Raw genomic sequence first — 24,242 nt, forward strand, 5'->3', positions numbered from 1 at the left:
TTTGACCCCAGTATTCTTTCCTGCCACGGCAGGGGGTTGGACTAGATGATCTGCTCAGGTCCCTTCCGACCCTAGAAACTGTGAAACTATGAAACTATGAAACTATCACCAAAGCAGCATAAACATACCCTGTAATCATGTCTTTGTGGAACAGCCTTTGCATCTGACTTCCTGTTAAATCCCCACCAAGGGGCTTGTGCAGAGCCCCTGCCAACCAACAGTAACCCAGTTAACCAAGGTATGTGGCTTCTCATCTCTGACTCATAAACAAATAAGCAACGGCAGGGGCAGATCCAGAGAGGGTATAGTGGTGCAGTCACCCCCTGTCTTTGGCTGTGCCACATGTCAGCTCTTGGTATGGGGTGTGCTGGGAGGCCGGAGAGTGAGCATTGCCACCACTACTTCCTTTTCCCTGCTGCTGAATTCAAGGGGAAGGCAGAGGAATAGGAGGGGCAACAGCAGCAGCATTCATCTTCTGGGCTTTGGAGCCACACAAAAGCAAAGGCTCTGGCCAGACCCTGCCCCAATCATTCGGTGATCTCAGAGCTCACTGCTTGCATGGCTCTTCAGTAGGAGCCTGAAGTGACTGCACAAGCTTGACATGGCCAAGGTTGGGGGCAGAAGCTACCCTCCTCTTATCCCATTCCTGGATCCACTAATAGGTAGGGGCCATAGACAGTTTGGGCTGCCCCAAACAGAAGGCAGTCTGAGGACACCTGCTGCTATTTATACAGCAGAGAAATATTTCCAACAATTTCCTTTCTTTCTCTTCCCCCACCTGTAATCCTTTTATTTGCTGGAGAGGCCGCTGAGGCTCTCCAATTTTAGCTTCTCAAAGACTGTGCCTTCCGCCCTTGCTAACATATCATATAGTCACTCAAAGGGTCCCTGAAGTGGGCTGCCAGGTCTTGGAAAAGCCTGTTTCTCAAGTGGAAGCTAAATGAAAAGAAAAAATAGCTCAGCTGGAAGGTAGAGCAGAGGGTACCTCTAGCGGGAATGCATTATTTATTGGTACTGGTTCATCTTGCATCAGGTCCTAAGGGGGTCTGCAGAAGTTTACTTTGTGAATAAATAATGGGCTTTTTTAAGTGTGCCCAAGTTGGCCTCATGGCTAGGAAGCTGGTTTTCTAACTCTTCCCAATTTGGTGCCACCTGGTTTCCAGAGGCCTATCTGTGTTGCAATAACATGTTTTCTTTCTTCCCTCTCATTTCCTTTTCATTTGAACCATAAAATGAGTTCTACAGAACCATTGTTCAGAAAATTGTTTGGAGTCTCAGTGCTGCTAGGGCAACAGCACTGGATTTACATCACAGGCCAGGCTAGATGGCTAGAAACTATGGAATTAGGCATCTTAAAAAAAAACCTGAGAGAGGCAGGGACCGGTAGGTGGCTAGAAGTTGTGACAATCCGAATGTGGAGAAGGTGGCAGCTAGAGGAAAAGGAACATGCAGGGGTGGGTTTCAATTCAGGTCCCATGGTGTATTAATTAGCTGATCATAAGGCTTCCGAGAGCCCCAGGTAGCCAATACCCAAAGCAGACCAGGATCCCCGTGGTCAGACACATGCAGCACTCTCTAGCCTCCTACAGCATGAAAGGGGCAAAACCTGTCTGTTCTAAACAAACCTTTGAGCTCTGCCCTGCTGCTCTTGACAATGTATTCCCAGGAGGAAATAGGTACACACTGCCCTGTACGGTTGGCTTATTGGCACTTCCTCTTGGAGCTGTTGCTGACAAATGATACCTGGTTGTCAGACTGCTGGTAGCCAGACCGCTCAGTTCTCCCATTAGTGTTATGCCTTCATGGTCTACCATCAAAAAGTTGATCCTAATTCATACCAGCATAAGAGGGGATTTTGAAGATTGGGTTTCTCTGCAGTCCAGACAACAGCCATACCAATGTTTAGCTATTGCTTGCTAGGCAGACTACCATACTGTTCCCACTGGGTCAAAAGGTCCTTGTATGGATCCAGCTCATGTACACTGGCGATAGGGTTCTAGACATGGCTGCACCATTAAAGGAGCTATCTTTCGGGGAGACCTTAATCTGACGTTTCCTTTTCCAGGGGACCAGTGGGTTCTTTTTGATTTTCAAGAGAAAATTAAAGATTCCAGGGCGACTTTCAAGGAATCTAATATAAAACCACTGGTCCTGTCTCTGAGCAGAACAGGTCTGAATGTGCCTGGCTGAGTTATTGCTGTGAGTATAATTGCTGCTGAGTTTGCCTACACAGTCAGTGCACCTACCACTATGTAATTATTCTAAAGCACTTTGGGATACATCAAGTATGAAAGGGACTGTTCTGTTCTGTTTATTGGTTGGTTTTAAGGTTGCAGAAGACCTTGGCGATATTAAGCAAGGCAAAGCATAAAACTGCACCAACTAGTTTATAATCTGTTGGCTGGTCAGACTTCCAGAATATCGTCATTTCTGAATCCACAACAGGTGAATCTAGCTTTCTGGGTCAGTTAGGGCTCTGTTTTTTAGATGATCATATTTATCTATTCAAGTTGCACCTGATGAAAGTTGTATGTCAACATGGCAACTAGGTACTTTTTCACTAAATAGAACTTAAGTAATTTGAGGATGATGAAGAGGGGTGATTGAAAATGAATGACACCTACAGACAAAATTTTCTAAAGCAGATATGGATTTTTGGGGTCTGATTTACAGCCACATTTAAAATTTTCACTGCAGCTGAAGTTTCAAACCAAGCCTTAAGGATCTTAAGCTGGAAAGCCAAAATCAGAGGCCACTGTTAAATATCAGTTTTATGCAAGGAAATTCTAAGAAGAAATATGAAAGTGTGATCTCACCAGTTCAGCTAAACTTGTATTAAGATGAGTGGAAGCCCTAGTGTAGAGAAGGCTTCTACAGCTAGATTGCACTTTCAATGCACTTTTTATGGGGGTTAAAAATGTCTCTGTCCAAAACATTTTTCCTTAAAACCCCCTAGGATAGAAAAGATGTTTGTGTCCATGGGCTCATGATTTGTTTAGCAGGCAATGCAGTATAAGTCCCAAATGCCCATGTTATACAACATCTTTAAGCCACCAGGATTCATTTTCAGCCTTGAGGCAATTGTCAAAGAAGATACAGTGTCTGAGGGGTGGTTAAAAAGACCAGTGGGAGACTAAATGAGAGTGGGAATACAGAACAAAATGAGGAAGAGCCTAAATGCTAGAAGAAGCTACTCAAGTGGCATTTCAAACAGCTTGCTACTGGCATCCTTTATTCTGTGGGAGATGGCTGTCACTTGTAAACTGCTTGCCCGCTTGACATGGCTTGCTCTGCAGGAGACAGCTGTCACTCATAAACAGGCTGCTCACTTGGCATCCCTTGCTCTGCAGGACATGGCTGTCACTCAAAAACCATTTGCCTACTTGGTATCCCTGCCTGGCTGGTCACTAAATGATATCACTGGTTTCTGCCAGGCTGGACATTTCTAGAGGGAGAGTTATGAGAATGATCTCTTTCTCTTTCTTTCCCTTTCTCTCTCTCTTCCTCTTTCTTTCTCTCACTGATTTTTTTCAAGTATAAGGATACATTTTCTCTATGGGTACTGATTTGTAGGTGGCGTGTTTCGACTAAGTCAACAGGGCTGTCAACTCTCCAGTGCCCATGCAGAGTGACTGTAAATCCCTGTGGAAACTATGCTGTATAATACACACACAGTTGGTATAGCACCTTACATAGATAGAAGCTGCATCCCAAAGGGCTTTGGCAAGTTAAATAATGGCTGATATGTGCAATGAGGTGGAGAGTCCATAAACCAGAAGGATCATATATCTGTAGTGGAGAGGGCCCTAAGACAGCAACACTGATGATAACCTGTGCGACAGGACAGAGACAAACACTGAGTGAACAGAGGTAGCTGTGAGAAGAGTAAGGAAACAAGAAATCCATGGAACAGGGAAACTGACTGGCTTGGGCTCCCAGTTCAGATATGGAAGGTAATTCTCAACTGAATTTTGGACAAGCACCTAGCTGGGGTCGTCTGACCCCAGCGCTCTTTCCTGCCCAGGACAGGGGTCAGACTCGATGACCTGCTGAGATCCTTTCTGACCCTAATATCTATGAATCTATGAATAGTGAAATGACATCTGAATAACTTTTACTTCTGAATTAACAATAACTAATTCTCATGACACTTCTGTAAGGAAAACAGTGTTGCTTGTAGTTGCAGATCTGGGTTAGAATTAAGCATACCATGGGCTGCTAAGAATTCCTTAGCCCACTACAGCACCAGATTGAAGAAAAAGGAAGAATGTTTTTGTGTTTCTTTCTTCTCCTGGAGCTTGTGGAGAAAACACGAGTCGTGGATGTCGAAAAGCTGGTCAAGCTGGGAGGAGGTGAAGCCAAGGTGAACATTTCTACAGAGGTAGGGTCAGGCAGTGATATACACAGGAAAGACCGGGAACGGAGGAAGGAAGAATTACATGACAGGAGATATGAGGTCCATTCCTGTTAAATATTGTTTTAAGAAACTGTTTAAACTTTCTGGACCTGGTTCTCTGTTTCCTTTCACCTTGTGGTTATTTGCATCTGAGGAGAGTGGGTACAAAATGTTACCATTCAATTTAATTGCATTTTATACTGACATTGTACAGGTGTGAATTTCCATACAAAGTACAGGAAAGTCCTGTCTCTGAAATTTGCACATGATATTAAATCTGGAGGAGTTGCAATCACTAGTACAAACAGAAAAATAATGCAGAGGGATCCAGAGAGGGTTGAAATATGAGCTGAGAATGGCAAATGAGACTTGGCTTGGAAAAATGCAAGCTAAGACATCTAGGGACATATAAACTGAAACACACATACTCATGGAGGGGCACCTGGAAACATAAACCTGAAATAGTGAGATGTGATATTGACCAGCAAAGCAATCACGAGTTTTCAATATGAGAATGGCAGTAAAAAGGGCCAGCCAGTGCAACTGTAGGTTCAGTGTGCAAAGAGGTGACCACTTATTTATGCACAATTCTGGTGTGATGGTACTCCAGCCTTGGAATATTGTAGTATTCTTCTTTTTGTGTATGTACAGAATAAAGCAAAAAATGCCAATGATCCCTGCCCAAGGGAGCTTAAAATGTAAAAGATAGGTGCCAATAAAGCAAGACAGGCTGAGAAATCTGAAGGATAATATTAGCTTTGATTTTTTTTTTTCTTTTTAATACGATACTCCTTTGTTGCTTATGTCCTGATTCTGCAAGGCACTTAAACATTAGGGCTGTGTGACGCTTTGGTAGTCAATTAGATTTGGAAGAGATTTGGCCTGATTCGACAGCTGAATCTTTGAATTCAAATTAAATTGGGAGACCCATTAAAAGGTCTGAATTGAATGGGAAGCCACGGAATTGATTTGGAGAGATTCAGAGATTTGGAAGGCTTGCAGCACGTTTCAACGAGGTTCCAGGTTTTGAATCCTGAGTTCTTAGTTTCTACTTACAGGTTTAAAATCCTGGCTATCATGGGTTTCCAATCTTCTGGGCCAATGTGGCTTCTCATTTCACCCCTTACCATTAGGTCAGACCACCCATACCTTGATAGTATAACACTTGGAAGCTGCATCTGCTTAAGGTGCTCCATCCCAACCCCTACAACCACTTCTCTTTTGTAGCAGGGTTCCCACTAGGTTCAGTTCACAAATCCCATCCACGTGCATATTTTCTTCAGCCTGCATTTGGTCACACTCCTTGTCAGTTTCCTGGTCTGTCTCCCTGCCTGTGTGTCCCCTACACCAGTAAGACAGTTAGTCTGAATTGAATTTCCAGCCCCTGCCTCTCTGAAACCCCCTCTCTGGAAGGGGGCTACATTTCATAAAACCCAAATGGAGTACCTAAGTGGTATAAATGGCCAAGTGGGGATTAAATGATGGAGAGTGCCAGAAGATGAAATCAGGAAGGGAATATTTGAACTGAATTTTAACACAGACATTCATTAATGTGCAGTAGTTACTGCTCATTAAGTTTAGTACTTGTATAACTAAGTACTAAATCAGTGCACAGTAACTGGCGCTACTGTGCAGTAGTGCCAGCACACAGCTTTTTAGTGTTGCTAACTGTGCAGCAGCCTAATATTACTGTGCAGTAGTGTATTAGCACAGCTTTTGCCCTGCACACTACTGCGCAGTAGGATTAGGCTACTGAGCAGTTAGTATCTTGTGTAAACGCCCCCACTGAGTAATGGTTAAACCTGTTGTTTTATTGAAGAGTCTCTTCCCAAGGGAAAGGATAGAAGGCCCCGTGTGGGAGTTTAGATATACAGCATATTGGACAAAGCATTAGAAAATACATTGAAGGCAGCAGTCCTGACCAGGGGCCATGGGTGCTATCATAGCTGACCCTCAATAGGTCTCCTCGTGCCTAATAGATACAGGTGGAGGGGGCAGTGCAGTGGTGAAGAAGGTGGCCAGTAGCACCCTATAATATATTACCTCTCAGAATTCCTCAGTTAATATGTAGCAGCCATTTATATGTCTTGTCAGGTTTACAGACACTGCAGGCAAAAGCCTTTATTGATGCTTTCTGTAAGTTATCACAGTGATGACGAGGGTCATTTTTTTTCCATCTTGGATTCCTGCAGCGTTCTCAACCGCACCCCTGCCAGTCTCATTCAGGAGATCATTCTAGTAGATGACTTCAGCTCAGATCGTAAGTACCTATTGACTTCTCTTCCTTGGACTCTGTCTTTTGCCCCTTCTCTTGCATTTCCTCCTTCACTCCTCCTCCCCACTCTCCCTCTCTTGCTCTTGTGCCAGTTGGCCAAAGAAGAGAGGCTTTTTCTTTACCTAGTTTGCTTTCCATCCATGGCAAAGAGGCTGTGTTTTCATTTTGAATATTTTCCTCTGATTGTTTCCTCATTTAACCTTCTCTTCTTTGTGTCACTTTGGCAGTTCTTGTCAGGTTGCCAGAGTGCTTGGTCTGATCTCATTAAATGCTATCTGATGGGCTGTTTAGGACAAGTATGGTGAATGGTGTTCAGGACTAGCAAAGCCTAGTTACATGGTTGAGAGAGAAAGGGAGAGAGAGACTTAACAGCAGAGAACCGCTGCAAAAGCTTGTGTTCAACAGGTAGAGGATGCCTTTTAGCCATGAGTCCAGGCTGAGAGTACTCTAATTCATTACAGAGCCAAGGTCAACATTTGAGGAGGTCCTGGCCAGATCTGCCTAAGTGGTCAACCAGAAACTGCCTTTCACAACTGATAGGATTATCCCAGCAACTCCTTATCTTCAGTGGCAGCTGTTGGGTGCCAATCTCTTCTGAAAATACAGCTACTCTATTTAGGTACCTATCACATAGTTGAGCTGTCTCATATGTCTGCCTTCTGGTTGTGTGCCTCAGTTTCTCCACATACACTAAGAAAATCAGTGTCAGAGCTAGAAAGTGATTAAAAAAAGATCAGCTGTATGCCCATTGGGATAATTTGGCAAGCTAGACCTGCTTCTGTAGGCACTGGCACATGAGAGATCACAGCTGACTGCCATTGACTCTTCAGTCCAGATGATCAGGTACCAAATAACAGCTGGGCTTACTGGAGGCAGCCCTCAATATGAGTCTTCAGAGTGGCTCTAACTCTCAGCACTGGATCTGTCGCGAGACATCTTAATTGCTGTGTTCTGGAAAGTGATTAGCTAAGCTGACTTTCTGGGCCCACTCTTGTCGTAACTTGTAATGCATTCACTGGAACTGTGGCTTATCTGATGCTGGGACGTGGTCCTCTTTTATAGCAGATGTTTAGTAATATCTCAGTAGTCTTTAATCATGAGCACTTGCCACTGTATTTGAAGGATACAGCAGCTGCCAAACTGCCCACACAAGAGCAATATTTCCTACTGTGAGTACCCTGAAAATGGAAAAGCCTCTATGCAGAGATGCCAAGAGAAGCATTTTGGCTGGGGGCTTTAATGTTTCTCTCCAGAGCACTGAGGCTGTGAGAGGAGGAACAAAGGGGGTTCTCCAAGACACAGAGGTGCATGGGATAAGAGCAGGCAGAGGCAAGGACAGCTGAATCAAGGGAAACAGGGTTATAATGGCAACTTTTGTTCCAGTAATATTTGTTGGAGTAGGAGTGGCAGGGAGTGAATTTATATAACCCAAGTGGCCAGTGACTTGCCTGCTCTTACTGTCAAAGTGTGGCCTTCCAGGACTACATGGCCCAGCATGTACTGTTTCAGCTTAGTGCAAGGTGAAGGCTGCTGTGATCCAAATGAGACATTCCATGCCAGGACATATAGCACCTGTGTTTTGTAAAGCAGGTGTGACTTGGACTCTGTGGATTGTAAATGAGATTCTCAGTTGGATGTCTCCATATTAGCAGAAGAGTTTCCTCAAGGAAGATAGTCAAATCCTCACGGGTTGGATTAATTAGTCAACCAAAAAGCTGTCCTGGAGAACAGATTGTAGGGAACACCCAGGCTGACAACTGATTGCAGGGAAAATGGACTAAATCAGCTAATAGAACAGGTCTCTTTCACCTGTAACTAACTCCCTGGTTCACTAGGCACTGATGGCCTTCTATTTCTCCTGCTCTCAGTTCTGCACCTTCAGCACGTGCCCCTTTGTGCTTCTGAAATGCTGAGGGTGAGGTGGCTGCACCCTCAGTCCTTCACAGCATTGGAGTGGAGGCATTGGCTCATCAATCGGAGAAAGGATTGTCGAGCAAGCCATGCTCTTTTGTGCACTCTTTAAACCAGTGGTTCTCAATCTTTTTTGTACCAGGATCCATTTATCCTGACCCCGTGCTCCAGCCCCCTAGTGCATAGGGCATGGGGGGGGGGGGGCCTCAAGCAGCCCCTTGCAGGCTGGAACTCTGCCAGCCTGCAAGCAGGGTATGTATTACAAGGGAGTTCAGGGGGGCTGAGCTCTCCCATAAGAGATGAGCCCCCCTGTCAGATTTGAAAATCATAACCCAGGGGGGTCTCTCATCGGATTGCTCCTTCCAGTAAACCAGTTTGGTTTTTTTGTAGACCCTTCCACCCCCAGAGTCAAAGTGTAATTTGAACCTTGTCTGCAAGGGGAAAGCCCCATTTTCCCACATTTTTCTTCTTTAAAGGAGAACCATTTTTAAAATTTGTCAATCCATTTTTCAAGATTGTTCCCAACCCTTTCATATATTGTTGGGGCCCACGGGTTGAGAAACGCCACTATAGACAATGGGAAGAAGGCCATCAACACAATTAATGTGATATTAAGTGAAAGCAGAGCTTTCCCTCCTGTGGAGACATATGAGAACAGTTCATCAGAGCTCTCCACTGAAGCCAAATAATTCATGTGTTTGTGCCAAACATTTTTCCCTTTCCTTAGCTGAGGACTGCCAGCTCCTTACCAAGATCCCCAAGGTTAAGTGTCTACGCAACAGCCGACGAGAAGGTGAGCATTGGAAACTTTGCAGGTACCATCTGTTCTCAAAGTCATCCCTTATCCCTCCACTCCCCTAGAAGCTATTTCTCATGGTAGTGATTTTGTACTTGCAATAAAGTTGAAATTTTTATTTCACAATCTGGCAGCAATCTGGTTATCAATCCTCATGTTTTATGTTTCACATTGTATATTTTTTTATGCGTTCACATTGTAGTAGTGCCCAGAATCCTCAATAAAGTTCAGTTACCCTCATTGTGCAAGGTGCTGTACAAAACTATAGGTAGACGTGATTCCTGATCTGTTTAGCTTACATCCTAACAAGATCTGAAATATCTGAATATGGAAGAGAAGACAACCATATATACACCCCCCCAAAAAAAAAGTTGGGAAAAGATAATGTTTCACATATATAACATGCTCATAAATTAAAAACACTGCTTTTCACTTGCTGTCCTCTAGCTGAACCGTTATGAACTGCTTGACGTTGGTCTTGAAAGAGGTATGGAGTTGAAATTGGGTGGTGACTTGACAAATCAGGCCAGGAAGGGGTATCCTAAGCATCAGGGATGAGGTGAAAGAAAGCACAAATTTTATGGGACGGTCCAGCCCCAGTAGCAAAGTAAAAAGAGATGCAGTAACAAACAAGAGCATATAAGAAGGGAGGAGCCAAGTTGTGAGGGTACTGGAGGTCTGGACAACCAGCATGAATACAGCAGAATGAAAAGGGTAAAGGAGCCAGTGGAGGTTTTCTAAGATGGGTGTGATGAGATGAGAAGGGATAGTAGCAGCTGTGTTTTTTGTTTTGACTGGATGGTAGTGAAGTAGGTGTGAGCATAGGTGGAGAGGAGGGGGTTCAGGTATTCACAATAGGACCTGAAGTGAGCCTGGATGAGTGGGTTGGTGACATGGGCAGAAAGGAAAAGCCCACATCCCTGGCCTGGGCTGGCTTCTCCTCCTGGGCTGGTAGGGAACCAGCCAAACCAGCTATGTATTTTGGGCCGTAACTTCTTTGCTAATAGTATTCCATGTACTAGTTGGCCTCTTTTGGCCTTGTTTAGGCTGTGGACCACTGTAAGAGAACCAGTTTACCATGGAGGAATGGCCACCAGAGTCACTGAGTTGGTGTAAATTGTTACATGGGGTGACCAGCAGCAGTGAGAGTCCTGTCATGTTCTCTAAGTGGTAGAAGTACAACACATTTCTTTCCTAATATCCCTGCCATGGCTGCTTTTTAACTCTCTCCTTTTCCTTTTTGCTGTCCTCCCCCTTTCTCTACCCATTCCTTCTCTTAGGACTGATTCGCTCTCGGGTGCGAGGAGCTGAGGTGGCGACAGCTGAGATTCTCACCTTCCTGGACAGTCACTGTGAGGTTAATAGTGAGTGGCTGCAGCCGATGCTTCAGAGAGTGAAAGAGGTGAGCACCAACTCTCCCACCACAGTCCTTCCCTCCTACAGCCCCCATCTGGGGCCAGTCTTGCCAAGCGACCAGTAGTTGGCACCATCCATGTGGGTACCAGCATCAAGAATGGGCACCATCCAAACATGTCCCTGTCAAACCTGAACTTTCTGGAGAGGAGTATGGAGTCTATAATAGCTAGTGCAACATGCACGTGCTGTGTTTTACAGAGCTGTTCACTGAAAAGTCCCAGCAAAACTGTCCTGTTGAGAGGAAGAGGAACCTGAGGGATAGGATAGGGCGATATCGTAAAGTGTGCCACTGACTCCTACATTAGCCTTCCCTGAGGCAAACACTCCCTTTTATGAAGCATACCCAGTACACACTGCTGCTTTCCATTCCACACTCTCCCTTCTGACTGCTGAACCTTCCCCCTCCTTCCTCTCACAGCTGGTCAAGTCCTCCTCCTGCTGACCCCTGACAGTAAGCAACATGCACAAGCACACATGCACACTCGTAGACATGAATATATGTATGCACACATATACATGCATGCATAGCTGTGCGCTTCCCCACATAGGACCCTTAAATGTACAGGAGGACAGCAACATTGATAGCTCTCGCCCTGACTGTGCTGTGGAGTTGAACTGGGGATGTGACAGGGCTGCTGAACAACATGCAGTGGAAGAGCAGGGGGATGGGGGACCACTCCCAGTCACTGATGTGTGGCATTCTCCTTCTCCAGTGGAAGGATTACCTAGGTAGTAATAAGACCCAGGAGAGAGTGGGAGGTGCTGACAACTGCTCTGCATATTTTCATATCTGCTGTACTTGATATCAAGGGGAGGAAGAGGGTGACTTGAAAGCTTCAGCTTTTTAGTCCTGTTCAATCAATCCTCCATTTCAGTAGCTCATAAATGTCTGTTTTACTTCTGCTCGTAAAGTCTTACTCGTGGCAGCAGCAGAGGCAGCATGGTGATGGTTCCTAAGCAGAAGGGACCTGACAAGTCATTAGCAAGGATGGATCTTAGCCAAAAACTCAGGACTGTAGTCCAGACTTTCTGAAATTCTGGGATTTTGGTTGAGTTGATTACAGACATAGGTCATAGGGGTGTAGGTTCAGATGCCAAATTTGCTCCACATTCACAGCATCTTTTTATCTTGGTTTTGGATCTCTCTGGCTGTCAGGATTGATTCCTGAAATGGCCTGTCTCCTGGTTAGTTGTAGACTGAGCCTAAATCTTGCAAGGAATAGACTCAGGCACGTCTGGAGATAGTGTACATATACTGGAAGAACTGACACAAGCCTAGTCAGTCACTAAATGATGAACATGGTGTACATAGGCTGAGAGACACTGCACTGACTGAACTGGCCAGAGCAGAAGGAACTCTTTTGAGAACAAGAAATGGTCATGTGATCAGAAAGCCAAGGAAGTTCATAGGGAGTGGGGACTGAGAAAGACCCAATAAATGGCGCTCTCTGCAGCATGGCCAGCGCATACAGTTTTATCATAAATCTTGTCATGTTTGGTGTGCATCTTTAAAGCTCCAGCTCCTGGAATCAAGTGATTTAAAATCTCAACTTTCCTTTAATAAGAAACACATTTCTAGTCCTCAGGCTAGAAAACGTGACCTGAATGTACTCTGCCTAACACCTCAGACACCAGAAGACCAATAAAACACACCAAGTTTGTTAATTTTAATAAAATCTTATGATTTTAAAGCCTGCCTCATGGTTTTAGGGAATTTGATTCATAATATTTGGACACTTGCAGTTGACAATACTGCATCTGTATTTGTGATCTATTAGTTGACTGGTTGTTTGGGGTTGATAAAATTACTTGTATATAATCCAAGCAAGATTTAATGCAACTGTAGGGATCTGTAGGTGCTGATTCTTATTCACGGGGCAGAAATATTAATCTTTGGGACTGTTCCCCCAGTTATGTGACCAGGGTCAAAGGGTTGTCTGTTCCTTGTGTGTCTGTGTGTCAGTCTCATGTTGTAAAAGGACCTCAGTTCCATTCCCACATGGACAGGAAGTGCAATTGATGACTATCATGTGTCTTCAGTGGTTATGTATTCATTATCCAGTTGCCAGATTGGAGGCAATGAATGCTGTCTGTGTGATGCTTTGTTTTGTGTCTTGGGGCTGTATGCACCGCTTTACATTCTCTGATCTCCTGTAGCTTTGGCATCTCTTCCTCCAAAAGGGGCCTTGACTTTTCTCCCTCTCCTCTGTTCTGGTAGGATTATACCCGAGTGGTGAGTCCAATCATCGATGTGATCAGCCTGGATAATTTTGCCTACTTAGCAGCATCAGCAGATCTGAGGGGAGGTACGTAAGGCTGCCAGCTTGGATATGTTAGAGGGAAAGTGCATGAGGAACAGCTGATGTTCTCTTGACCTTCCCAAGAAGCCAAAGAGAGGTTTTCCCAGCCAAGTTCTGTCTCTTGGTTCTGCAATGCCCACTGCTCAATCTCTTGTATGAAAGAGATTCAATCTATTGAATGAAATAAAACCACACCAAGTCTGTCCTTAGCTTGCATAGAGATCTCAACAGCAGGGAAAGACCAGTCAGCACTATTCAAGTATTGGCAGCTCAGCACTAAGAGGGATGAAGAAATGTTATCATATCATCCAGGTCCCCTTTCCCCCACAAGCCACCTCATACCCAAGGGGTATGAGGTCACTCGATAAAGGTAAGCAATCAGACTTCCAGGCTGTAGCCCTGAAGAAGGGATGTAGATTGGTACAATTTGCTTCCTGCCCCACTTGTTTTTATGTTGACAGAGCAGAGAGAACCACTTTTACTGCTTTTCCTTTCCTGAGAGGTGGCGAGTAAGAGGAGAAGGAGGGAAGGCAGCATGGTTTGTAGGGCTCCCTTAGAAACTCCTGAGCCTTCCTGTGTTGGTTCCAGTGAGTGGCAGCACCAGTGCTGCTCTGGACTTTCTGTTGTGTTTTACCCCTTGGGAAGGACCAGATGTAGTGGAAAAGAGAACATAGAGCTTGCTGGGGAAGAGGGGTGGGACTTGCTGCCCATCTAGGATCTCCCCTCTCACCCTGCACTTAGGCTACTTTAGTCAGAGAGACATTTTTTGAGTCTGAAGTTTGCTCTGTAGGAAGGATTGGTCAGTGGACTGAAGGGCTAGGCAGACATTGAAGAGAGGTCTGCCACAGTACAACCCCTGCAGTGCTCAAGACCAGTATTCCCAGTGGCTCAAGGATGCCCACTGACACCCAACCCAAACCCTCCCGTGATTGCTGAGCTTATCTTTATCTCACAGGCCAGCAGTCAGAGTGTACCTGGAAACTTGCCTACACACGCTGCATATACACATGCATGTATAGATTCATAGATTGTAAGGGGCTTGGAAGGGACCTTGCAAGTTCATTGGGTCCAGCCCCCCTGCACTAGTAAAGACAACTGGGGTCAGGTGACCACAGCAAGGTGACTGTGCAGTCACCTCTTGAAGATTTCCAGGGTAAAGGACTGCACCACCTCTGGAGGGAGCTTATTTCACAGTCTGGACACCCTAACTATGAAGAAGTTTTTTCTAGTGTTAAGCCTGAAACAGTCTTCCAGGACTTTGTGGCCATTACTCCTGGTTTTCCCCAAAGGTGCCCTGGTGAACAGTTGTTCTCTGAGCCCTTGATGTATTCCCCTGATATAGTGGTAAGCTACTACTAACTCCCCTCTCAGCCTTCTCTTTTTTATCACCCTGAGCCTGTTGACATTTGCTTTTTTTATATATGCCCCCCTCCCGCCCCCTCCTGACATAAAGCACATATACCAACCCCACTCACACTCTCCAATATCACCCTCACTCTGATGGAGAAGTGATGAAAGTAACCACTTCCCTCCAACACCTTTGCTGACTGAATAGCAGGAAGGGCTAACAAGCAATACCTAACTACCAAGAGGTCACTCAAGCAAAGTCCCTAGGCTGTTGCATGTACCTGCATCCGCTCCATGATTCCTGGAAAATAGTACAACAGCCAGCTGGCAGCTTACAGACAAACTCCCTGCTCTCTGTAGATCCCTCTTGCTACTCCCTGCAGTATGCAGCTATTTGGACTTCCCTCTGTCACCTGGGAAATATTCTAAAGCTGCTCCTCCCTGCCTTTAAGTCCTCCCACAATCCTCCCTGAAAAACATTCTCTAAGCTCTTATCCTGCTGTCGAACCCTTTCACCAACATCCCTCTTCCCTCCCTCTCTTTCAACTATGTGAATTCCACCTGCCAACATCCCTTCCCATCATCCTCCTTGCTCTCAGCACCCGCCCCATTGCTTGACATTGTTTTAAGGATGACACTGAGCTCAGGTCTCAAATATGGGGCAATGAAACAAGTGACAGAACTGGAGAAAGCCAGTTACAATAACCTGGAGCCTTTCTTCCCAGAAACAGCTGCATCCCACTGACAGTGTTGATTAAAACCTCATAACTTTGGCAGCCAATGAGGCATTAGACACACTGGCCAGAATACAGCACCACTAATTATCACATCTCACTCCAGTGACACACTCCAGAAGATCCAGAGTGTAATTGAGCACAGACAGGGACCGCTGAGGGAGGGGAGTGCTTGGGAAGGGGTCGGGGGTGATACCTGGAAGCAAAGCAGCTTCCTTGCATTCTTTTGCAATGGGATAAACTGCTGGCTAATTTGAGATGGGTGAAGACTGTAACTCTGGGACTTTCTGTTCACTGGTGTTATGGATGGCTCCATGAAGGTCCAGTATTCTGGGCTGCCTCCTGCTGGCTGATGTGCAGAGTAGCACTGGCACTCTGGTGTTACACTTACCACAGGCAGGGATGCAACAGGCACCATGGCAAGGTGAAGATGGGGATCGATCACCATAGGGGGTGGAAGAGTGTGTGCGCAGAACAGGATTCCATTCCTAGCCTTTTTTTTTCTTCTCAGGGTTTGACTGGAGCCTTCACTTCAAGTGGGAGCAGATCCCCATAGAGCAGAAGATGTCCAGGATAGACCCAACCCAGTCTATCAGGTACCAGTCTCTGTTGGTTTTGTGTAGCTAAGACTTCACTTTGGTGATAGGGTATGCACAAGAATTTGCCTTGCAGAGATGAGATGCTGTCCCACATAATAGTGCTTTGAGACACTTGTCATGTGACATATTTGAAGAGATATTATGATGTGTCTGAAAGCTGTGGTTTATGATTGTGTTACTCCCTGAGCAATGTAAAAATGAGAGTGATAGTAAATTAAGTGCATCTACAAGCCGTTGCAGCCCATTCTCCCTGTCTGTTTATATAGCCCCCATCACTCACCTGTCTGAGTGCATAATGTCTCTCCAGTAAGCTAAGAAAGTGGCATTTTCCCAATTTTACAGGCAAGGAATTAAGGACTAGAGACGCTGAACAATTTGTCTGGTGTCAGACAGGAAGTCAGTAGCAGAGTCTGAGAACTTAACCTGCAACCACAAGTAGTCCTTGAACACTCATATTGTGGGGGCAAGGTTTTGACAGAGATGGGGACATATACCAACTTCCTGTTTGTCAGAACAACTGCTGCCTAATTCACATCTGTGTACAAAGCTTTGAGAAGTTTGGTATGTGAACAATGCTGATGCAAAACCAAAATGCTTGTCTATTTAGACAATAAGGTTCCTAACTGTAGGACATTAAGAATTGGGTAATATCCTTTTAAATAGCATTAGAGACTGTCATCCTTACTCATTCCTGGTTTCCAGAAGCCAAAAGTGGAGTGTATCTGTAGCTGTGTCCTGCATGTTTTATGGCAGGGTGATGGCTAGCCTTCAGGATGTGTGTCACAAGTAGCACAGGCAGCCTCTGTGGCATGTGGCAAATCAAGGAGGGGAGAAGCACTACAGTGGTAGATGGAGCAGAAAGGAGAAAGCAGGGTAGTAGGTCAGGCAGGGAGCACAGGGCAGGAAGCTGAAACCAAAGCAGCAGATCAGGCAGGGGAAAGGGATTGGAGTGGCATTTGGGGATCCTATGGAGCTAATTTATGGTACACCTGCCAAAAAAGGTGGGTCCTACTGCTTCATGGAGTTAGTAAGTTGTTCGGACTCTCCCATGCACACATGCATCCTTCATATGCATGTGAAGATGGACAGCCTGATGACAAAAGTACAAGATTTAGAGTAAAGAGCTGAGCCCTGCTGCCTCCTCATGGTGAATGAGGCAGACAGCTAGGTCAGGCCAAGTTTTGTCCAGCCATAAAATGGAGAAGATGAAGTTGGGGTTATGAGGCCTGACTGTTTAACTAAAGTGTCTTGTGACTTTCAGCTGAAAGGTCCTGTGCAAGTGCAAATGAGTTTGTATTTGTGGTGGTAATATTTATTATGTTTACCCTTCCTTTTCTCCAGAACACCTGTCATAGCAGGAGGCATCTTTGTTATTGATAAGTCCTGGTTTAATCACCTGGGGAAATATGACACTCAAATGGACATCTGGGGAGGAGAAAACTTTGGTAAGTTATGAATTAACTTCTTCATGCCCCCTCCTTGCCTTTCCTTCCTACATCACAGAAAATGACTATAGGGAATCTTGAGGGTGCTTCATAGTTATCTTGGGCCTCATTCAAGTGCTGCTTGCAAGCAGATGGACACTTTCCATACCTACAGAATCGCCCCCTTTGAAAGATCTGTGTATCAGCCTAAGGTTACATATGCTGAGGTAGGCTCAGTGCCAGTCAGATCTGTATTACTGGCTTATTTGTACACGATAGGTGTAAATTCTTTGAGGTACACAGCCCTGACACAGCAAAGCCTTTTAGGTATTGTCACAGTGTTTACTTTTTAATATTACAGAGGTTATTTTTATTTACTAGTAACGTCAGATCTTTGGAAGAGTTTCTCCTTCCTACTGTACTCTATTTTTATACAGCTCATGAACTTAAGGGTCACCACCACCTTTTAATCTTCCTGTACCCTTCTCTTCCTTCAGTAAAAGTGAGTTCTGTCTCAGCTTGGTGTCTTCCTACTATATCAGACTTTCTAGTGAGCAGAATTTGGGCATGGTCTGTTTAAAAGGGGACTAAACACAAGGATACTTAGCATCTGAGGAATTCAGAGTATAATGGCAATATTATTTCTATAGCAAGGGTCTGAGATCTTCCTCCCCAAACCTAGCAAAGATGACACAATTCTAAGCTCTGCTTTCTCCCAAATGAGATGATGTTGTTGAAATAAGGGTGAAATAGAAGTACTAAAAGTACTGAAAACAGATTCACAGAGAAATCAAGTATTACAACAATGTGCTGGGAAAAAGGAGAGGAGAAGCATTAAAATAACTAATTTATTATTTATATTTCCTATTAAATAAATAGATACAAAATAAATCTATACGTAGCTGTGCCAGTGTTTCTGTACCTTTCATAGCAAAAAAACGGATCCCTCCTGGCTGAAAGGATCTAGTGTTTTACAGTGCTCATGCTCACTCTTAAGTCATCCCAAGAGTCACCCACATGCAGGAAATGCAATTTGGTCTTGTCTGTAGAGCGCAGGAGTGTATTTCATTAGAGAAGGAATAGCCTCCCTAAAAAGTCAAGCTATAGTGCCAAAGCAGTCTTGGTGTGGCTGCAGTTATATCAGCAACACTGCACTTTTCTGCCATTCCACCACACCTGAACAAAGCAAGTTATGCCAAGAAAAAGAGCCATTTTGCCAATATAAGTTTGTAAGTTTATGACTGGGGTTTCTGATGGCACCACTCTGTCAATTGGGGATCACCTGTCTTCATGGTCTACCTGACATAGTCACGCTGACAGAAGTTGGTGTGTTTGGTGCTCTGCTGGAACTCCACCATGCAGCAACTGCAGGATTATTGAGAATACAAAGCTGCTAACAATTTACTGTATTCAAATGATATATCTATTACTACATAATGTAGACATGTAGATAAGTTCCCTTTAAAAAAGCAAACAAGTTGTATGTCCTAGTTAAGGATCAGTTGAGAAGGGAAGAAAATAATGCAACCATGGGAGCTTTGTTGTAAAATGAATGCTGTCAAGTGACTTGATACTGTGTTTTTTCGAAATCTCTGTAGGTGCCCATCTCATAAATTAAATACAAATATAAAGGCCTGCTCATTTCATCTCAATGGACACATAAATACCCACCAGGTAATAGGAGGATAATAAAATAAAAAACCCTGTTATGCCAGTGCTGCAAGCTAATCATTAGCAGAGTATTATGGGCAGAAACAGAAGTTTTCCAATAAGCAGACACCTGGGGCTGCTGCCTCTTGCAGCAGAACTGAAATGCTTTTGAAAAAGCAAATGATAGTGTAACCAGTAACAGAATGTCCAACTGACACAATTTAAGAGTAAAATACACAAGAGTCAATGGCTGCTTTGCTTATCTGCCAAGACCTTTCTTTCTTGCCTGATATCACAGACATTTGAAGGAGGCATTCCACCCCAGCACTTGTTTAGAGTGTCAGTGATGCTATGAACAGCTCATCCCTTTCCATTCCAACAACAGATAGCACTGGTCTAGAAGCAGAGCTTTATTTCCCTCAGACATTTAATATTCCAGCAGTAGCGTAGGGACACAGCCAGACCCCCAGGGCACAAAGGCAGTGGCAACTTCTAGTTTCTGCACAAGTGCCTAAGGACCCCTTAAGTTGGTGCCTGGAGTAGTTACCCCATTTGCCCCACCTTAGTTATGCCACTACATCACAAAAGTGTCATGGCCCCTTCCACCTCTGACTCCGTGTAGCATGCATGCACACAGACATGCAGTTTCTTACTGCAGTTGCCACTAGCCCTCCTTAGACTTTGATAGCCTGGCACACACAGTTCCCATTCCAGCCTTCTACTTTCTTCCATACAACTGTTTGTGTGGAACCCGTAAGCACCAACGACGGAGACAGATTATTTATTTGGGTGTTTGCTCATTCCATACTGCACGCTAAGGCGTGCACGGTGATTGTTCTCTAAAGCATTTCTGAGTAGACACGGTGAGGCAGAGTTCTCTGCAGCGAGCAGTAGTAAATCAGTCTCCTACTTGCCCACATGCCATTACTTGGGGGTCGGACTTGAAGAGGGGGTTGGACTTGAAGATCTACAAGGTCCCTTCCCACCCTACTTCTATGATTCCATGACTTGCATGTTGAGCTGATTGAGCCATCCACAAAGTCTCTTAATTGTCCTCCTTTACATCCCTCCATAAATATTCCCTCTGCTGGGATGCCTTCAAAAACTTGGCAGGGGCTAGGCAAAGGGTGCCTAGTGACCACTGCTTGTTGACACATTTCTCCCATTACATTAAGTTCCTTGTCTGTTTGTTATATTTGCTTCTTGTTGCATCCCTTATGGTTCAACTATAGGTTCAGTACAACACAGACCCTTTATTTATGTTTGTACAGTGCCTAGAAAAATGGGGCCTAGGTCAAGGACTTGTCCTATCTTAATGCCAATACGAATAATGAAAAATAGTTTTGTGAAAAAAATCAGAGTGTATATATTTTAAGGCCAGCCTGTAGCCTAACTTCCTGAAGAAAAGAAGCCAAAGAGTCTTAGCCAGTAACTTTCTGCATTGAGCCAGTTGTTCCACTTCCAAGGTTAGAAACTGATTCTTATTGAATTTTTTAAACAGATACTGAAGTGCTTGTATTTTTTTTAAGAAAAGCATTATTGAATGGTGGTTTTTCATTTGCCTTAAAAGAGTTCTCAAGAAAAAAAAAGATTTGTTGATCAAAACCAGGTTTTTGGTAAATTCTGATAACATTTTTATAATATCCTCTTTCTCAAAATTTATATTAAAATGATATTTTTTCATGAAAACAAAAGTTTAATAGTGTCAGTAATATTTGGGAGGGGGCAAGAATCCTTGTTTTTTATAGAGGACCTTTGTGACAAATGTTTTGCTTGAAAATGTGCCCCACTGTCTATGAAAGTGAGCAGGTTAGCAAAGGGACCTGGGTGTGGGTGAAGAGCAGCTGTCCTGAGGAGAAATATTAAGAGGGAGATTACGATACTCTACTAGCTTTATTTCAGCTAAGAGACAGGCATGACTTGTTAGTTGCTCAGAAGCCTTCTGCATGTTCAGCTGTGGGTTAGCAGGAGTCTCTTACAGCAAATGGAGCAAGCCAAAGTGCTTAAATCATCCTAATCTAGACTGGACTGAAAACTGGAAAATGCACAGATGAAACAATCCTACACTTCTCCCTATGGAATGTGCTAAAGCACATAATGGATCTTCTCCATCTCCAGTTTTTCTTCTACATTGGAAATAAAGAAATTTGGATATAAGGTTGGATTATTTAGTTTACTGCATAATATTTTTGGACTGTCTTGCCTGCCTTTAAAGATCCTGCCTGCTCAATGATACAGGGATGGATCGGGAGGGGTATAGTGACCCAGTTGCAACTTCTCTGCACTGTAGGCCAGAGCCAGCTCTCCGGAGGGTATGCCAGCTGGCTCCAGTTCTCCTTGGCCCTGGACATCTTGGTCCCCTGAAGGGTCCAGGCAGAAACTGAGGTCAGACCAAGGGGGAAAGGAGGGGATGGGGAAGAGTAGCTGGATTGCCTGGGCTGGCTGGGGGTACGGGAGGCCTGCCTGCTGCTGCTCCCACATCCCCTGTCAAGTTCGGCAGCTCATGCAACTGCTCTCCACAACTGGAGCCTCAGCTGGTTGCGGACATCAAATGGGACTGTGTAGGGAGTAGGGGAAGGAAAGAGGGACCTGCCCACTGCCCTGGCTGCCCCCAGCTGGTGGGGGAGCAGCTGCACGTGTCAGGATCCCCTTGGAACAGCAGTGGTGGTAGCTGGGTTCCACTTACCTGTTCCCTGCCTGGCTCTCCCTCCCCCGGTGTCCCTCACTGGCCTAGAGGCTCCAGTCATGACTCACCCCCATGCCTCCCTGGTCCGAGGGGCAGAAGGTGGCATCTACTGCACCCCCTTTTTTCTTAAGGTGGTGTTGGTCCACGCATGGACATGGACACACTTCAGTGGACACACATGAACAATCCTGGAAACTCTAGATCCAGTTAGCATGTAAACAAAGCACACGTGGGTATGCTTGTACAAATATTAGCCCAGAATGAGTTAGAAAACAGTTCCAGGAGAGAAGGTGCCAGCTGGATATCAGGCCAGACAGAAATTTCAGGCTTCGCTGTTAAAAAAAAAAGGGGGTTTTCCCTGTTCCTGATGTTGGCTAGCTGGGAGACTTTCCTTCACTACTTATCTCTTGACTGACCCCTCGTTCAGACCATACGGGAACGGACGTGCTGTGGGAAGTGGGCAGGACAAAAGGCAGGTGTGGATTCCACAAACTGATGGCTTATTACAATTGTCTTCTGTACTTGGAAACAAAAGCTAACTAAAAAAATAGTCTGTTCACTTTAAGACACTTTTCCCACTCATCCCAAAGGAGCTGGATAGACAAGCTGAAGGGCTCAGGTGGTAGCTTTCAGCACAAAAGGATTTATTTTTAAACTTCCCAGTGCTATCCCCTATCCTGTAGAGCACCTCAGGTGGGGAAATTATTTGAAAGAGACAAGAGTCTACATAAGCCTTTGGTAGGAGGTTTATCCAAAGCTGTCCCTGACTCCCTAGATACTTTCCCCCACTCTCTTTCCTCTTTTATTCCTTTCACCTCCACATTAAATGCAAGTGAAGAACCCCTCCAGTGTGGCAACGTTAACTCACAGGGACAGACCTGGAAGCTTTAACAAGGTCCTGCCTCCTCAGTGATGCAAATGAGCTTCTGTACATCAAAGCCCCTTTGCTCTTTTAATCCTTTAACAAAATGTTGAATTTTACTGCAGGGCCAGTTGGGCTTCTGTAATCAATGGCAAGGAGGGTGCTCTTTTAAATAAATGGGACTGAATTCTGTTCTTGATAAAATTCCTTCAACAGGGGGAACTGTGAACAAACTATAGCATTGCAGTTTCAGTCTTGTGCTGTTTTTGGGAGAGCCCAGTGGATTTTGTAGTTTACAATGAGGTTTTGCAAGGCAGATAATATAGTCACTAGGGATGTGTTGCAGCTACTATAGGTTGCAGGGCCAAGAGAGGAAAAGGGTGGACCGGTAGAGGACATATGGTGTTCACTGTTCAGACTGGCACAGGGGCCTTCTACAGCAGTGGTCCCAAACTCTGCAATGCTGAGGGGTCACAAAAGTGCCTGTGCCAGAGGAATGCGTTTAATTTTATATACAATGTACAAAAATCCAGTCAGCTATGTCACCACCCTGCCATTACAGGGGAATTGCAACTGTGGCCTGAACTTGCCAGGTGTTTACGGTACACTCTTCTTTGTACCCCAGAGTGATATACTTGAGGGCACAGAGGAGGAGATGGGTCTCTAGGTGTGGACTGTTTGCTTCAACCAAAAAGGACCTCTTCACCGCCTCTATTTCTTCTTTTCTAAGACATGTTTGTTCACACCTTTTTATGAATCTGTTGCTTTTCCACTTGTTTCTATTTGTTCTCCCATTTAAGTTTTCCACCCATTCTAAATTCTTCATGGGTTTCTCAAATTCACCAGTGCAGCCATATCTCCTAGAGGAAGGGCTTGCAAGGCACTGGAGTCCAAAACCACGCAACCCACTGTAAGGTCACATTAATATCACATACCTTTCCTGAAAGCCATTTTAAGTATCTGAGAACCCGAAGGAGCAGGATAACTAAGCAAGTATCTTGCTAAAACAATAGTCTTATTGGGACCAGAGGGAAGAGAGACTGGAAGAAGGTTAGGATGTCTCTTGGAGGGAGGGGGTCTATCTCTGATTCAGGAAGGAATAAATTATCTCACCCTGCATCATTCCCAACCTTCCTAGTCATACTTTTCTTGGTGTTTGTGGCATAGGCAGAGATGGGAGGCAAGGATTTCAGGGACAGCATGTGGATCAACATTGCTGGAAGTCTGGTATTGCTTGCCTGGCTGTTGTCTCATGATTCTTGGGATCTTTTCCAGAGCTCTCCTTCCGCGTGTGGATGTGTGGTGGCAGCTTGGAGATCGTTCCCTGCAGTCGTGTGGGCCATGTGTTCAGGAAACGCCACCCCTATGACTTTCCTGAGGGCAATGCACTGACCTACATTAAGTAGGTATTAGAGGATTGCAATGGCAGATCAGTCACCCTTGTGCTTAGCATGCCTAAATACTCTTATTGCAGAGTTTTATCTTTTCTTTTACCTTTTCCATAGGGACTTGGGGGCCAGGGGGAATTTTCACATGATTGAACATTCATATTTAACCAGGGTTTCTCTGGAGCCTTCTGCATAGGAAAAGAAATTGTGCTGTTGCTACAACAGGAACTGTCAGCTGGATCTCAGGAATTCTTGATCACATATGTTGCTACTGATTAGGAGATAGTACCTGAGCCCCCTGAGTCCAGATGTACTACCTGTCTGTATCAGCTCTGAGAAATCACAAGGGAAGGTTTCATTGTAGAAAAGTGCAGGGAGAGAATCATAATAAGGAAAACTGGCAGACGTGTTGGGAGGAAGGAGAGAGTGGCCTGTAACTAATCACCAAAGACATGTAT

General features: G+C 44.8%; 1 protein-coding gene across 2 annotated transcripts in view; it reads left to right on the forward strand.

Moving 5' to 3' along the window:
• The window catches only part of GALNT16 (polypeptide N-acetylgalactosaminyltransferase 16), a 149,781-nt gene that overhangs the window by 101,871 nt on the left and 23,668 nt on the right, over nt 1–24,242 (forward strand). For both annotated transcript variants that reach the window (XM_019552007.1, XM_019552006.1), the window contains exons 4-10: nt 6,589–6,656; nt 9,310–9,375; nt 10,659–10,780; nt 13,013–13,100; nt 15,687–15,771; nt 17,116–17,219; nt 23,672–23,798. In XM_019552007.1, coding sequence (XP_019407552.1) covers nt 6,589–6,656; nt 9,310–9,375; nt 10,659–10,780; nt 13,013–13,100; nt 15,687–15,771; nt 17,116–17,219; nt 23,672–23,798 — 660 coding nt within the window. The remainder of the gene's footprint in view (nt 1–6,588; nt 6,657–9,309; nt 9,376–10,658; nt 10,781–13,012; nt 13,101–15,686; nt 15,772–17,115; nt 17,220–23,671; nt 23,799–24,242) is intronic.

The sequence above is a fragment of the Crocodylus porosus genome, unplaced genomic scaffold (genome assembly GCF_001723895.1).
Source record: "Crocodylus porosus isolate Cpor-Errol unplaced genomic scaffold, CroPor_comp1, whole genome shotgun sequence".
Classification (NCBI taxonomy): domain Eukaryota; kingdom Metazoa; phylum Chordata; order Crocodylia; family Crocodylidae; genus Crocodylus; species Crocodylus porosus.